At 44.9% G+C, this 15,092-nt stretch overlaps 1 protein-coding gene across 1 annotated transcript in view; it reads left to right on the top strand.

Moving 5' to 3' along the window:
- The window catches only part of URB1 (URB1 ribosome biogenesis factor), a 79,507-nt gene that overhangs the window by 49,461 nt on the left and 14,954 nt on the right, over positions 1 to 15,092 (top strand). The window contains exons 25-30 of the mRNA XM_017883969.1: positions 1,431 to 1,489; positions 3,740 to 3,933; positions 5,108 to 5,218; positions 5,576 to 5,639; positions 8,382 to 8,553; positions 9,298 to 9,400. Of these exons, the coding sequence (XP_017739458.1) occupies positions 1,431 to 1,489; positions 3,740 to 3,933; positions 5,108 to 5,218; positions 5,576 to 5,639; positions 8,382 to 8,553; positions 9,298 to 9,400 (703 nt within the window). The remainder of the gene's footprint in view (positions 1 to 1,430; positions 1,490 to 3,739; positions 3,934 to 5,107; positions 5,219 to 5,575; positions 5,640 to 8,381; positions 8,554 to 9,297; positions 9,401 to 15,092) is intronic.

Below are 15,092 nucleotides of genomic sequence, written 5' to 3'. Positions count from 1 at the left end.
AGTGGTAAATGGGTAGATGTACCATCATGTATCATGCAGCTGTATGATACTGGACCTGTGGGTGGTTTTCCGGTTTTTTTATTATGATAAAAAATGCTGTGATAAACATCTTTGCGTGGTCCATTTTTGCACACTTGGCCAATTATGTCCAGCTGTAGGAAATGCTGGGGGAAAGAGAACATGTATTTAAAAATGTGATGAGACAGGCACGGTGGCGTGCGCCTGTAGTTCCAGCTGCTCTATAGGCTGAGGCAGGATGATCGCTTGAGCCCATAGGTTCTGGGCTATACCTATCGGGTTTCCACACTAAGTTTGGCATTAGTATCGTGACCTTCTGGAGCAGGAGACCACCAGGTTGCCTAAGGAGAAGTGAACTGGCTTAGGTTGGAAACAGAACAGGTCAAAACTCCTGTGCTGATCAGTAGTGGGATTGCGCCTATGAATAGCTGTTGCACCATTGCACGCCAGCCTTGGCAACCTAGCAAGACCCAATCTCTTTTGAAAAAAAAAAAAAAGGTAACGAGTGTGAGATAGGCCTCAGCTGATGAGTCCAGGATCTCCTTGGATCTCCTTGTGATTTCTGGAACTGTGGCCTCCACTACACAGCCAGCCTGGTGGGAGGCAGCAGCCTGCACACACATGGCCTTTAGCTGGTCTCTCTGGAGCCACATTGATCCTCCAGTTCCACAGACCTCTTCATGTCATCCAACCCGGTGTCCTGGAGGCTGGGTGGAGATGTCACACTAGTGGTTTTCATTGGCTATTTAATAAAAGGCTAATTACAAATCTATTAATGCTATTTGAAATGACAGACAAAGGAAAAAAATAGGACTACTCAGGAAATTTCCTTTGACTATTTAATAAACACAGTTATGCTGATAAAATGTCAGAGCTACTACCAGAAATAACCAAACAATTTTTTTAAGTTAAAAAAAAAAAAACCCAAAACCTGCATGCTCTTGTGGATTGTTTGGATGACTGTGTTTCGTGTTTACTGAATGGCTCTAAGTGTAATTTCATATTCTGCATTTTAGTTTTTGTTTTAAGATTAATCTTGGTTCTGCTCTCTGCCCCTGTAAGTTTGAGCTATCACATGCTTATCAAGAACTGTGCAAACAAGAGTAACTGCTCAGTGATTTTTCCCACACACATTAATAAATTTGTATGCCTATTCTAAAAAAAAAAAAAAAAAAAAAAAAAAGGGTGTTGCACAAAGAGTCCGGAACAGAGGAGCTGCTGGGCCGAATCACAAGGGTTGGAGCAGTAGGGGACACCGGCGTTCCTCTTTTCAACCCTTTGATCATGGGTTTTACAGAGGAGGAATCAGGCCATGGAGGCAGATGCCTTTCTGAAGGCTCTGCAGCTGGGACCTTTTAGTATTTTGTAGATTGAGATGTTTCATGTGTATTTCTTTCTTATTTTATTCATAGCATGCACTTAATGAAGTTGATCCTGGTGATTGGCAGAAATTCGTGAAGACAGGACTCAAGTAAGTTGATTTTATTTTCTTGGAGCCCTTCAGTAAAGGTGTGAATGTCATTCATCATGCAAAGCCTCTTTTATAGCTTGTCATTAGCATAATCCAGGTGGTGGAGCAGATGTCACCTCGTTTTTTAGAGATAGAAGCTGGAGAAGTTAAATGATTTGCCTCTTGACAGGGTGCTTCTGATGATGAGAGAAGCGGTCTTTTAAAAAGAAGTATTTAAAGAAATACAGAAATGTGCAGAGAATAATAGTAGTCCCCACATTTAATAAACACTGACAGTCTTCTGTGTTTGTCCTGCTTCTTCCTCATCCCTCTCTAACCAAAGGTCAATACTCTTCTGAGGTTCTGCTTTGTCTTGTCAATATCTTATTTTGTATTTTCATACACTGAGTGTTAGTATGTTGTTAAACAATATTATTTAGCGTGTTTAACATTTTACGCTAATGTATCATTCTTTATACATCCTTTTGTTCACTGACATGTTTTTAATTTACCCATGTTGATAACTTGTAGATCTAAGTCGTTCATTTTTATTGCGGTAGCATATGCGGTGGAATATTCGGTCTTCTGACTATATTCCAGTTTACTTAGCCAGTCCTCTACTGACAAACGTCTAGGCTGTTCTCGCTATTCTCCCCTTTACATCACATCTCTCGCTCCCTCCCTCTCTTTTTCTCTTCGTCTGTCTCATTGTCTCATTCTCTCCCATTATAGTCTTGTAGTCTCTATTATGTCTCTTGGTGCAGAGGCAACAGTTTCTTGGAGTGGATTGGGGACTTACTGGCTTTTAGTGTGGGTGCATCTTCAGTTCTAGATGTTCAAACTGCTCTCCAAAGTTGTTGAGCAAATTTTTTGTTTTCGTTTTTGAGACAGAGTTTTACTCTTGTTGCCCAGGCTGGAGTACAGTGGTGCGATCTCGGCTTACTGCAATCTCCATCTCCCAGGTTCAAGCGATTCTCCTGCCTCAGCCTCCCAAATGGCTGGATCCACAGGCACGCACCACCAATCCTGCTAATTTTTTGTATTTTTAATAGAGACGGGGTTTCACCATGTTGGGCAGGCTGGCCTCGAACTCCTGACCTCAGATAATCCGCCTGCCTCGGCCTCCCAAAGTGCTGAGATTACAGGCGTGAACCACCACACCCGGCCAGTGAATTTGCACTCCCAACAGAGTGTGTGTTAGGGTTCATTTTTCCCTCACATCCTTCCTGACCCTTGATACATTCCAACTCTTCAGTTTGGGGCAATCAGATAGTCATGCATTATTTTCATTTCCCTGACCATCCTATGAACTTGAAACAGAGAAAAGTATTTCACACAAGAGGAGAGAGAGAAGTGAGGGTGGGTGCCAGGTTAATGACGACTATAGGTTACCATCACAGAATGATGATATTTCTTTCTGTCTTAGGTTAAAGTTATTTGTGTAGGACTGAAAAACACTTTTTTTTAGAGCATGTTGCTTTCCTTTCCTTAGTGGGTTTTGAAGGGATTTAGGACATAGAAGGCTTCTGAACCATTTGATGGAAGTTCTGAGTAGAGGAGAGTGAGGAAGGAGGGAGGCTGGGCAAGGTGACCTGGGAGGCACTAAGTTGCCTCTTTCTCAGGTACAGCTATTATCATGCCTCCTGGCATTTCCACTAAGCAGGAAGTTCGTTTGGTGTTTGAGTCATAAAAATAAATGCACTGCATCCGTCCCTTGTTTTCAGAAGCGCTCCCTGTGTCAGTGGACAGACAGGACGTGATAGAGCCATGCAGTGCCATGTCAGTGGTAGAGCCTAGATGGTGGGTAGAGGATATTCACTGCAAAATTCTCAACTTGGTGTTGTTTGAACATTTTCTTAATAAAATACTGAGAAAATGGCTGGGCGCGGTGGCTCACACCTGTAATCCCTGCACTTTGGGAGGCCAAGGTGGGCGGATCACCCAAGGTCAGGAATTCAAGCCCAACCTGGCCATCATGGTGAAATCCCGTCTCTACTAAAAATACAAAAATTCACCAGGCGTGGTGGTGCATGCCTTTAATCCCAGCTACTCTGGAGGCTAAGGCAGGAGAATCACTTGCACCTGGGAGGCAAAGGCTGCAGTGAGCTGAGATTGCACCACTATATTCCAGCCTGGGCAACAGAATGAATTAGACTCCATCTAAAAAATAAATAAATAAATAAAATACTGAGAAAAATAATTGTTATTGTTTTCTATAAAATAAATTTTCCCTTTAGCAAAGCTCTTTTCCCTTTGACTCTCGCCACCTAGATTTCGGTACCAGGACCGCACATTTTTAAAGACGCTCCTCACCGCCATACAGCTCCTGTATGGCCCAGAAAGCTCTGTGCGCACGAAGCTCATCCAGCTCCCGGTGGTCCACATGATGCTCATGCAGCACTCGCTGTTTCTGCCGACTCTACTGAAGTCTGACGGAGAGGAGAGCCCAGACAGCCAAGTAAAAGGTGACCCCTCACCCCAACCCTTCCATTCCAGATCTAGATTTTATCTCCTGATTTCCTTACACCAGCTGCACTGAGTGAAGCTCATCTCCCTCAGGCTCTCGGAGCTAAAGAAGCGTTGCAAAGACAGTCTTGGAATGTTTTATTTCTGTCAAATCCAGGGTCAAGAAATGTCTCCTGACTTGTCGTCAAACAGCAAACACAGACCTGTTTTCAAGGCCGTAACTGGCGTACAGAAGTTGTATTTGAGATCTTAACGCCATATCATGGGCTCATGTTAAAATCTGGGATTGAGGGGAAGTCAAGTGTGGAAAACTGTGGATGTCTAACCTGAGAGAAATTGATTAGTTGCATGAAATTTCTGCTCAGGAAGATTAAAACTTTTATCAAGGGAAAATGGGTAGAACTTGCGACATTGACAGTTCGGTGGTAAAGAACTTCAAAAGTCTAAGTGTAGCCTCCATCCCTAATTCAGTCAGTGTTCACTTTAGTGCTCACAGGTCAGATGTCAGAGAAGATAATCCGACGGTTCCTGCCCGCTTGAAACCACGCTCTTTTAGACATAAAATTCACACCCGGAAGTATTAGCAGTCACCACAGGGCCGGACTGTAATAAACTGTTATTGATAAGTCGAAGACAGCCATTAGCCACATCACTGGTATGGGTAGTAGAAAAACTAAAAAAGGCTCCCCCGTTCAATTCAGTCAAGAGTAGACAGACTAGAGGCTTTGGTAGCACAGTCATGGGGAGAACATGCGTGGACTGAAAATCCGTATTGGCTTAACATTTGGGAGGGGGAGTGTGCAGGGACTGAATTCAGCCTTGTCAAAGGCCTAGGAAGAAAGGTGATTGTGGAGATGTCTTAACTGAAAATAAGTGGGGTCTGGGCGCAGTGGCTCATGCCTCTAATCCCAGCACTTTGGGACGCCAAGGAGGATCGCTTGAGCTAAGGAGTTCAAGACCAGCCTGGGCAACATGGCACGACCCCATCTCAAAAAAAGAAAACAATAATAACAGAAATAAGTGGGGAAGGGATTATATGGCAGTCCAAACACCAGTATTATTCAGAGTAGGAGATTTCCAGCATTTCAGTGTTCCCTGGAAGGCTCTCTTCGCTGCTGGGATTCAGTGTGTCTGCTCCACCATGCTGTGTGTTTCAGGGTTGTTTTCTTGCAGAAGTGCTGGTGGACCTGATGTTGACAGTGGTGGAGATGTGCCCCTCTGTCTGTGAGAGCAGCCATTTTGCAGTGCTTCTCGGGGCCTATGGCGCCACTCTCAGCGTCCTAGGTGAGGGTGTGAGGGCTGGGTGGTGTGAGCAGGGGGAGGGTGTGAGGGCCGGGGTGGGGCTGTAAACAGGGGGAGAGAGTGAGGGCCAGGGTGGGTGTGTAAACGGGGAGGGAGTAAGGGCTGGGATGGGGGTGGTGTGAGGAGGGTAGGGAGTGAGGACGGGGGTGTGAGCAGAGATAGGAAATGAGGGCCGGGGGGATGTGAGCAGGAGGAGGGAGTGAGAGCAGGCGGTGCGAGCAGGGTGAAGATGGGAGGACCGGGCCATTTGAGCAGGGGAGGGTATGAGGGCAGGTGATGTGAGCAGCAGGAGGGTGTCAGGGGTTCATCTTTCTAAATCGATCCTGCTTTGACTTGTAGATCAGAAGATTTTACTTCTGCTTCGAGCATATGAGCGGAACAAGCTCAGCCTCATCAACTTCAGGTGAGTATTGGGCTAGAGGTGGACTAGGCCTTGAGGTCTCAGCCCCTTCTCCACACAGTGAGCTCCAGACTGGAGATTTTCTCTCATTCCGTTTTGGTTCTCAGGGAAAGAGTGAGGCAGGCAGCACTCCCCTGACTCATACCGGCTTCTGCGTAGGCTGCTCTGGGGAAGCTTGGCCTCATGCCATAAGGCGTCTGGGCAGGGCCACTCCAGCTGACTGATGGGTGTCTGTCCATCTGGAAATGCCCCAGGCTCACTGGCGGCTGGGCTGAGGTGTCTCATTTGGTTGATTTTTCTGAAAACTTTTCTCCTCATGCCTTTAGGTAAATTGACTTATGCCGTAGGGATTTCAGGGGAAGTGTCAGGGGGCCTAACTGTACATAAAATCTATTCTATTTTTGTTTGTGTGTGCACGCGTGCTTGTGTCTGTGCGTGCATGTGTGTGGGTAGGTGTGTGTGTGCACGTCTGCCTCTCCTGGGCTCCCAGCTTCTTGGTCAGTTGGGCTTTGGTCCTGCAGGGCTGAGTGTAACACCTTTGCCTGTGGGCCCTGCCTCACCTTTACAAGTGCCGCACCTAAGCGGGAGCTTGATCGAAGGTGCCATTGATAGAATGCACTTTTGGATCCCCTTTGCTGCCCTAGAGTCTTCTTTTCTCCTTGCCATTTGGGACTAGCACCGGAACATCTGTTCAATATGTACGTGTGTGTGTGTCTGTGTGTGTGTGTGTGTTCAGCCAGGAGGCGGGCTGACTGAGCCAAGGAAGATCCTTCAGGAGAGCTCAGAGGGAGGAGAAAATGATTTCCACTTCAAAGTACTTTGTTTAAAGATAAGAATTGTATCAGCTCAGAAGCTATCTCTGAACCCTCCCCCACCACAAAAAAAAGAAAGAAAAAGGAAATGAAAACATTTTTTCTGTGTCTTAAGAATGCCCAGGGCTTGCATAGAAACTCTTTTCCTTTCTCCTGCGCCAGCCTTGCTCTTTTGACATCGGACCTGGTGCTATGTCAGTTATGTCCTTTCTGGAGTAGAACAGTCCTTCTTATGTGAGGAAGAGGGGAGAGCAAATTGGAGGCGGGTTTTATCACACTGCAGCATTGGTCAAGCTACCCATTTCTGCAGAACACCCTCTAACACAGAGAGCAGAGAAAGCCAAGCAAGGCTGTCCAGGGAGTCACAGGATGGGGCTGGTTGTGAAGGGAGTCTAGTTTCAGCTCCCGGGGAAGAGTGAATCAAGGATTTGTCACTCACTGGCTCTGTGGCTCTAAGGGGCACAGAGCATTTCCACAAACAAACATCCCGTCCTTAGATGAGGGAGCAGGTCTGAGCTTGGGGAGCTGCGCTGGGGACCCTGGACGCTCCATGGTGGCTCTCCTGCCGGTCAGTGGCGGGCAGTCTGCCAGTGTGCCTGGCGCATGGGCTGCCTGCCTGCCAGAAACTGGGTGAACAGCGAGCATCCCTGAAAGGATGATTCTTTTTCTAACGTTAGTGACTGTTGTTTACTCGCACAGAACTGAACCTGTATTTAGAAGAATTTTGTTCAGAAGTATTTAGCTCTATAGATGTTACTTGAGTGCCTGGAGGCGCTGGGCTTGGTGCTCTCAGGAAAACCTACAGGAATGAGATACAGTCTTCCTGTCTGCTGAGGGTATCAGCCTGTGAGAAATTTAGACATTTTTAAAGTGGCAGCTGACTCATGCCCCAAGATGTAAACCAGCTCTTACAGGAGCACCAAGAGCCAGGCTCTGTGTGCTCAGGACCAATTCGTGCCAGGGTTGGCATTTGGCAAGTCAGAGGGATTTAATTGAGGTGAAGTGGGCAGGTCCTGGGGCAGCAGGAGGAGGAAACAGCATGCAGGAGGTGGAAATCAGGACATCTGGGGAAAGGTTGAGTGGCCCGGCTTATCGGGGTCATCGGATGTGTTCAGGGAAGCAGGCAATGGGAAGGCCAATGGCAGTGGAGGGTGGAAGTACCAGACAGAAGCATTTCCATTCCATCCAGGAGACAGCGGAGAAGCAGTCCTCATCACAGCTGGGCTCTGGGGAGCGGCCTGGCAGCAGCGGGGCAGTGGATGGGCGAGGGAGGAGAAGAGTTGGCGGAAGCGCTAGGCTAGAGTCATTTTCTAGGAAGAAGGCAAGGTGGCCTCTCACAGCTGCGGTGGAGGTTGTGGTGTGAAGGTTGTCCACAGCGTACACATGGTGGGCTTAGCCGAAAGGCTTGTGTAGGCAGACCTAGTTCAGTCGTGGCCACATGTGAGCAGTGAGAGATCAGGATTCTGCTGCTTGGTCTAGCATGGACTCAGGAGCCAGACTTCCTGAGTTTGAATCCCAGCCCTGCAATGTACCATCTGGGCAGGTGAGCAGCTGAGCAGCTTGCTTAATCCTCTCCGCACCTCTTTGCCCCATTTGCACGTGGGAGATAATAATAGTGCCCACCTGATGGAGCCATTGGGCAGGTTGAGTGAATTGATCTATGTGAAGGACTTAGAATAGGCCTGCACATCATAAGCTCTGAGTAGACACCAGCTTCTGTCATCACCGACACTCACCCACCCTCAGCATCACCATCACCGCCACCCTTTTCGTAAGCTGTGATGGGATTGGGTGATGTAACATGTCACATGCTCAGAACAGCACCTGGTGTGAACTGGCGGCCTGACAACTGCTACCTGTTGTTGTTGTTACCAGGATGAATTCTGTTCCCGGGGGCCCTGTGACCAGTCTCTTTTCCCTTTTCTGGCTCTAGGGTGCTGCTGTGGGGCCCAGCGGCTGTGGAGCATCATAAGACATGCCGGAGCCTGGGCAGGTCATTGTGGCAGCAGCCGAGCGTCGGGGACATCCTTTGCCTGCTGGACCGGGATCGGATGATGCAGACCATCCTGCACTTCCCCCAGAACCGGAGGCTGCTGCCCTCCGAGGTGCGGCTGCTGCTGTTCTTTCCCTACCCACCCTGTTGCCCCAGCTGCAGGGGCTCCATCTGCACCCTCAGCTTTGTTTTTCTTGTTATTTACCTTTTTATTAAGTAAGAATCTTATCATATTTAAAGGTACGGAAACCAGACCCTCATAAGCCCACCACCCAGCTGCGACAATGATCTGCACTGGCCATGTTTGTTCTGTTTATACCACTCTGCTCCCCTGCCCCCAAGGAGTTTATTTTGCAGCAAATCCCAAGGATCCTAGCATTTCATGTACAAGCACTGCTTTTAAAGAAGTACTTTGTTTTATGCCCTTAAATGTTCAAAATAATTTGAGCTCTGGCAATAGTGGGTAAACAGTTATGCCATACAGGTTGAGAATCTCTAATCTGAAAATGCCAAATCTGAAATGCTCCAAAATTTGAAGCTTTTTGAGCACTAACATGAGATAGAGACGCCTTTGCTTTCCTGAGGCTTAGTGTACAGAGACTTTGTTTCATGCACAAAATTATCTTAAATTCCTGTATAAAGTTACCTGCAGACTATATATATTATGTGCATATGAAACCTAAATGATTTGTGTGTTGGTAGACTTACCTCCCATCTCCAAGCTATCTCATTATGTATGCAAATATTCCAAAATCTGAAACACTTCTGATCCCAAGTGTTTCAGATAAGGGATACTCAACCTGTATTACCTTCATGAGGTTGAATCACACATTGTTGTTGGTTTTGGCTCTTTCAGGACACACAGGAGCTGATATTCAAAGACAAGAGCAGGGTGGATCTTGATGGCCTCTACGACCCCTGCTTTCTCCTTCAGCTTTTCAGTGAGCTGACCAGGCCGGGTAACTGCAGCCTTCTCTGGGGTCAGGGCTTGCTATGCATTTGCTATGCATGACTTCTTAGAGGTCAGGTTGATTATGGTAATTATTGCCACAATTACCGGATGAGGACCTGAATCTTGGAAATAATTCTTAAGGGTTCTTCAGCCACCCTCTCATCTGTTCATTCCAGTGATTTTCAGCAAAGTCACAGTTAGTATTTTGAACATACAGTGATGTAAAAAAAAGTTGTAATTTTAAAATCTGGGAATGTCCGATTATCTTTGATGTTTCCCTAATTCCTAATGATGAGCATTTTCTGCATTTTTATTAGTTACTGGTCAAATACCAACAGAAATGAGAGATTTTATTCCTGAAAATGAGTCAGCCTGCTGAGGTTGCCTTTTTCTTGGCTTAAATACATTTTGGAAATTATGTTTTGTGTCTAGTAGCCTCAGAGCGGGAGTTCTTGTGGGTGAACGGGTTGTGGAGAGAGAAAGAAACACGTCCATGTAACACACATTGAGAAACACTGAGATTGATCTTCCCAGGCTGGTCAGGTCTGTTGGTTGGGAGCATTCTGACAGCGTGCAGGATAGCTCATTGTGGCTTAAATTTGCATTTTTCTAATGGCTAATGATGTTGAACATCCTGTGGCTTATTTGCTATCTGCATATCCTCTTTGGTGAAATGTCTGTTCATGCCTTTTGCCCATTTTCTAATGGGATGTTTTGTTTTTTGTTTTTTTAACTTTTGGTTTTGGGGTTTTTTTTTTTTTTTTTTTGTCTTTCTTTTTTTGACTATTGAGCTTTTGAGTGTTGTTTATATATTCTAGATACTAGTACTTGAAAGGATTTGTGGTTTGCAAATATCTAACAATCCATAGCTTATCTTTTAATCCTCTTAACAAGCTCTTTCACAGAGCAAAAGCTTTTAATTTTGATGAAGTCCAGTTGGTCAGTTTTTCCTTTTATGGATCATGTTCTTGGCATCTAAGAACTCTGTCTACCCCTAGATCCTGAGAAATTTTTCTTGTGTTTCTATCTAAACGTTTCTAGTTTTACTCTTTACATTTAAGCCCGTGATCTGTTTTGAGCTCGTTTTTCTGTGAGGTGTGAGATCTGGGTCCCGATTCATACTACTTCACCTGTTGTTGTCAGTTGTTACAGCCTCCGTGTGTTGAAAAGTCCATCTGTCCTGCTTGTGACTGCTGGCCCAGATGGGGGTCCCAGCTGCTCACTGGGCCTCCGCAGGTCTTTCCTGGTGGGGACGAGTAGAAGTGGGGGCCACCGAGTCACTACTGGGCATGCTGAATGTCCTTGCTCTCTGCTAGGCTTCCTATGACACCCCAGTGGGGTCAGGAGGAGTGTACTGTCACTGCCCAGGAGAAGAAGAACATCCTGCCTCCCTACTTGGCCTTCTCTGATGCCACCCCAACAGGGGATCTGGGGTTCCTCCTTCCAGCCTGGCAGGGGTGGGAGTCTAGGCTCCACCTTTGCTGATGTGACTGGGAGTGGGGCACAGTGAAGTGTTTGGCTGAAGTATCGCCATTATTGTCTCAAAGTTTTCTGCTTTGTTAGGCAGCCTTTTTTCTTTTTCTTTTCTTTTCTTTTTTTTTTTTTGTTAGAACAGACTTTTGTTCTGCCCTTTGTGTGTAAGAGAGCCTGTCGACATTTCCAGGTTGTTGACTTGAGCTCTAAGTCTAGGACAGATGAGGCAAGAAGACAACCCAGGAATGCACTACCTTGTTCTTTGGGTCTCAAGGTCTCTGCCTGGTCTGCTTTCTTCTACCTTCCAGAATCATCTTATATTTGTTCTACAAATGATGCTCAGTATTTTTCGTTCTACTTGATAGGAAGAATAGGAAAAAGCATGTCTACTCTATCTTGCCAGAATTGGGAAGTCTAAGTTCATTAATTTTTAACATTAGGTAATAGATTCACAGTTTGAAATTCAGCAGGTGCTGAAGGGTATACAGGGAAAATCCGCTTCCTGCCCTACCTCTGGCCATAGTTTCCTCATTCTAGAGGGAGAACTGTTGCAGTTCCTCATGTTTTCCTAGGTCCAGCTGGAGATTCCAGTGGGGTGTGCTGGGGGTGTCAAGGCACGCATTTTGCTTCTGTGCTGGTTCGCACGATCCCTGAATGGACTCCCAGACTTCACAACTAGGGAGATTTAGTGCACTGGGGAGACCGTGTTCCACTATTCATCCTGTTTTCCTCCTTTTTAAACTTGAAATTTTCTTTTCTCTACAAATGCTCCTACTTCTGAATAGATTTGCCAGTCCTCTATCGGTGCCCTTTGTATCCCTTTTAAAAAGATCAAAGAGGCTGGGATTTCATAGAGATCTTCCCACAATAGGCCTTTGTGTTGGCTCTAGCTCCCCTTGGTGAGCACTGTGCTCTGTTGCTGAAGCTAGATTTTGTTTGCAAGAGAGCAGAAGGCATTTCATACAAATGTCAGATTACGGTAATAGCAAACGGATATCTTAATTGCCCTGATGGCGATTTTAAGCAGCAGGCTAACTGCAGCGGATCTCCTAGTCTGTGGCCAGAAAGCTCTTCTGATTTCTCCTGTGCCTCAGTGGCACTAAGTCTGTTACTCATCAAACATGGAAATAAAGTTTCCATACTCTAAAAAAATGCAAGACTACTGAACATTTTAACTTTAGTGAATTATGACAAATCATTTAGTCTGTCCTCTCTCTCACAATAGAGCTTTCAGGAGAAAAAGGCTTGGAAAATGTTTAATAGCAAAATCAGGATGTTAGTTTTCATGAAATCTTGAGTAGTGTACTTCCCCCCCCCGCCCACCCCTTGGTCTGGGAGGACTTTTTTGAAGAGCTGTCACTAGTAAATGGTCTTTCAAATTAGGAAAATGTACCAGGTGCCAGTTTCCTTATGTTAAATTTCCAAATACATCTATTTTAAGTTTTATTGGTTTAATACAGGTAGAAAATTTGCAGAACTTGTCTTTCCCAATCTTGGAAAGGAATTGCAATAGCCAAAATTTACACAAAAATTTCTTATCAAAGTAGAACGTTTCAAGAGGCATAGAGGTTGAGAGGGAAATGGATATACCAAAAACAAAAACAAAAAACCACTCCCCGAAAAGTACGTTTATTAGATGTTGCTCTGGGCATCTTGTCATCCTGAACAAAAAATGGAGGCCTGGTTTTTAAACAGATTTCATTGATTGCTGAAGGGAAGCATACCCATTCGTTGGAAGAGGCAGATTCCTGGCACTAAAATAGTTGAAGTGTGACATATAGAAAAGTCAGTAGTAGTGACCCACCAGCCAGATCAGGGCATAGAACAGTAAGCAGCTCCTCAAGCCCCTCCCTCCCGCGAAGGGGCCAGCATCCTATATTTGAACTTAATGTAAATGACGATACACATGATGCAATCTTTTCTGCCAAGCTGCATTTATCCCATGTTATGTTTGTGAGATTCAGCTACACAGAGTGTAGCAGAAGTTCTGAACAGTATGTTTTTACTTCCTGCGGTGGCGCCTGGGTCCAGGTATTGCTAAACTAACTGTAATCCTAAATTGATCATACAATTAATTTTTGTATGTGGCTGCCAGTCTTGAGAGTAATTACAGTCTCACTGCTCCGTTTTCAGGCTTTTGCTGAAAATGGGAACCTATTTTCTTAACCTTATTGCTTTCCTTCTCTGAGTCCTTGGCCAAGAAACAGGGCCAGCCAAGGCTGTTAGCAATGGCAGTGACAAATGCTTTTTCCACAGTGAACTCTTGTCCTCAACAGAACTGGGCTGAAATCTACAGCTCATAATTCACACATGCCACAAGGCAGCCAGAACAGGAAGCCCCATTTGCAATTATCTGAGCCTCATCACCAGACGACCAGAGCACGCAGGTTCCTCTGACTCTTCTCACTGTGATGAGTCTAGCCCAGTGGGGTGTCTCTGAGGGATAGTATCTCTGATGCTCCAACAGCACAGTTACATTGCTTACTGAAGCCCACTAAAACTGGGGCACATTTTTTTTTAAGAGTCGGGGTGTCACTCTGTCACCTAGGTTGGAGTGCAGTGGCATGATCATGGCTCACTGTATACCCAAATTCCTTTCCAGCCGTCCTCCTGCCTCAGCCTCCTGAGTAGCTAGGACTGCAAATGTGCACCACAATGCCTAGCTTTTTTTTTTTTTTTTTTTTTTTTTTTGGTAGAGACTGTATCTCTCTGTGTTGCCAGGGGAACTCCTGGCCCCAAGTAATCCTCCCACCTCAGCCTCCCAAGTTGCTGGGGGATTACAGCAACTTCAGAGGCTAGGTGAGCCATTACACCAAGTTTTGGGGCAGTTTTAATTTTAATCCTTGATAACTTGTCCTCATTAAGCCATTTTGATCTGAAGGTCTGTTAAGGCCAAGTTGCTATTCATGAGGTTCTTGAAACAAAGAGAATGGCATTTATAAATATTTTTAAATAGCCTATTATGTTTTCAACATTCTGAAGGCAGCTCTTTTCCATAAGTGTTACAAAGCCAAGATTTTCATAGACTAGCAGAGATGAGCACAAAACAGGAAACTGACTTTTCCTCATGGACACGTGGAAAATCCATTTGTCTCAGAATGTCAGTGATTACTAAAAATATCCCAACCAGCTGAGTATTAGCTGCTTTTAGTGAGTATAAACTAAATGTTTAGACTGTTCTCTTTCCCAAATGTAGTCCATTTACCTATATTTGTTAAGTACTTATGTAGGTGTCTCTTAAACACATTTCTCCCATCTTTTGTAAAACAATATAATTTTATCTAGTTTGGTGCTTTTAAAGCTTTTGGATTTCTTTTCCCCTCTTACCAGAAACAGTCACTTGTGAGAAATAAGAAAATTAGACTGGGCATGGTGACTCATGCCTGTACTCCCAGCACTTTGGGAGGCCAAGGCAGGCTGATAACTTGAGGCCAGGAGTTTGAGACCAGCCTGGCCAACATGGTGAAACCCCGTCTCTACTAAAAATATGAATTAGCTGGGCATGGTGGCACATGCCTGTAGTCCTAGCTATGCAGGAGGCTGAGACACAAGAATCGCTTGCACCTGTAAGGCAGAGGTTGCAGTGAGCCAAGATTGTGCCAGTGCACTCCAGCCTGGGCGAGAAAGGAGACTCTTCTCTTTAAAAAAGTAGAAATAAGAGAATTAGAAAGTCTTAGTATTGCAAATGGGTTTCTTGAAGGCAGCATATACCTAGATTCTGCTTTTTATCTAATCTGACCATCTCTGCCTTTTAATTGGAGTGTATACATCATTTATATTTAATGTGATTGTTGATCTGACTCTAAATCTCTTTTGTTGACTTTTAGCTGCAACTTTTGTATGTGTATGAGTGCATGCATGCATATTTTTACTGGTTGCTTTAGGGTTTATAGTACACATCTTCAATCTATGACAGTTTATCTTCAAGTGAGATGATAACACTGCATGTATAGTGTAAGAACCTTGTAACAGTATAGATCTGTTTCCTCCCGTCTGGCTTTTCTGCTATTCTTATCATGCATTACACTTCAGTATGCTATAAACCGTGCAATATATTGTTTTCGCTTCAAATTGTCATTATTTTTAGAGGAAATGTAAATATTTGATATTTGCCATATTGCTACCATTCCTTTGTGTAGATCTAGATTTCTATCTGGTATCGTTTTTCTTCTTCCTAAAATACTGCCTTTAAGAATTCTTTTTTTTTTTTTTTTTTTTTTTTTTTT

Source organism: Rhinopithecus bieti, unplaced genomic scaffold (assembly GCF_001698545.2).
Source record: "Rhinopithecus bieti isolate Rb0 unplaced genomic scaffold, ASM169854v2 scaffold_13207, whole genome shotgun sequence".
NCBI lineage: Eukaryota > Metazoa > Chordata > Mammalia > Primates > Cercopithecidae > Rhinopithecus > Rhinopithecus bieti.
Note: the sequence above shows the minus strand (reverse complement) of the source record. Positions and strands in the feature narration are given on the sequence as shown.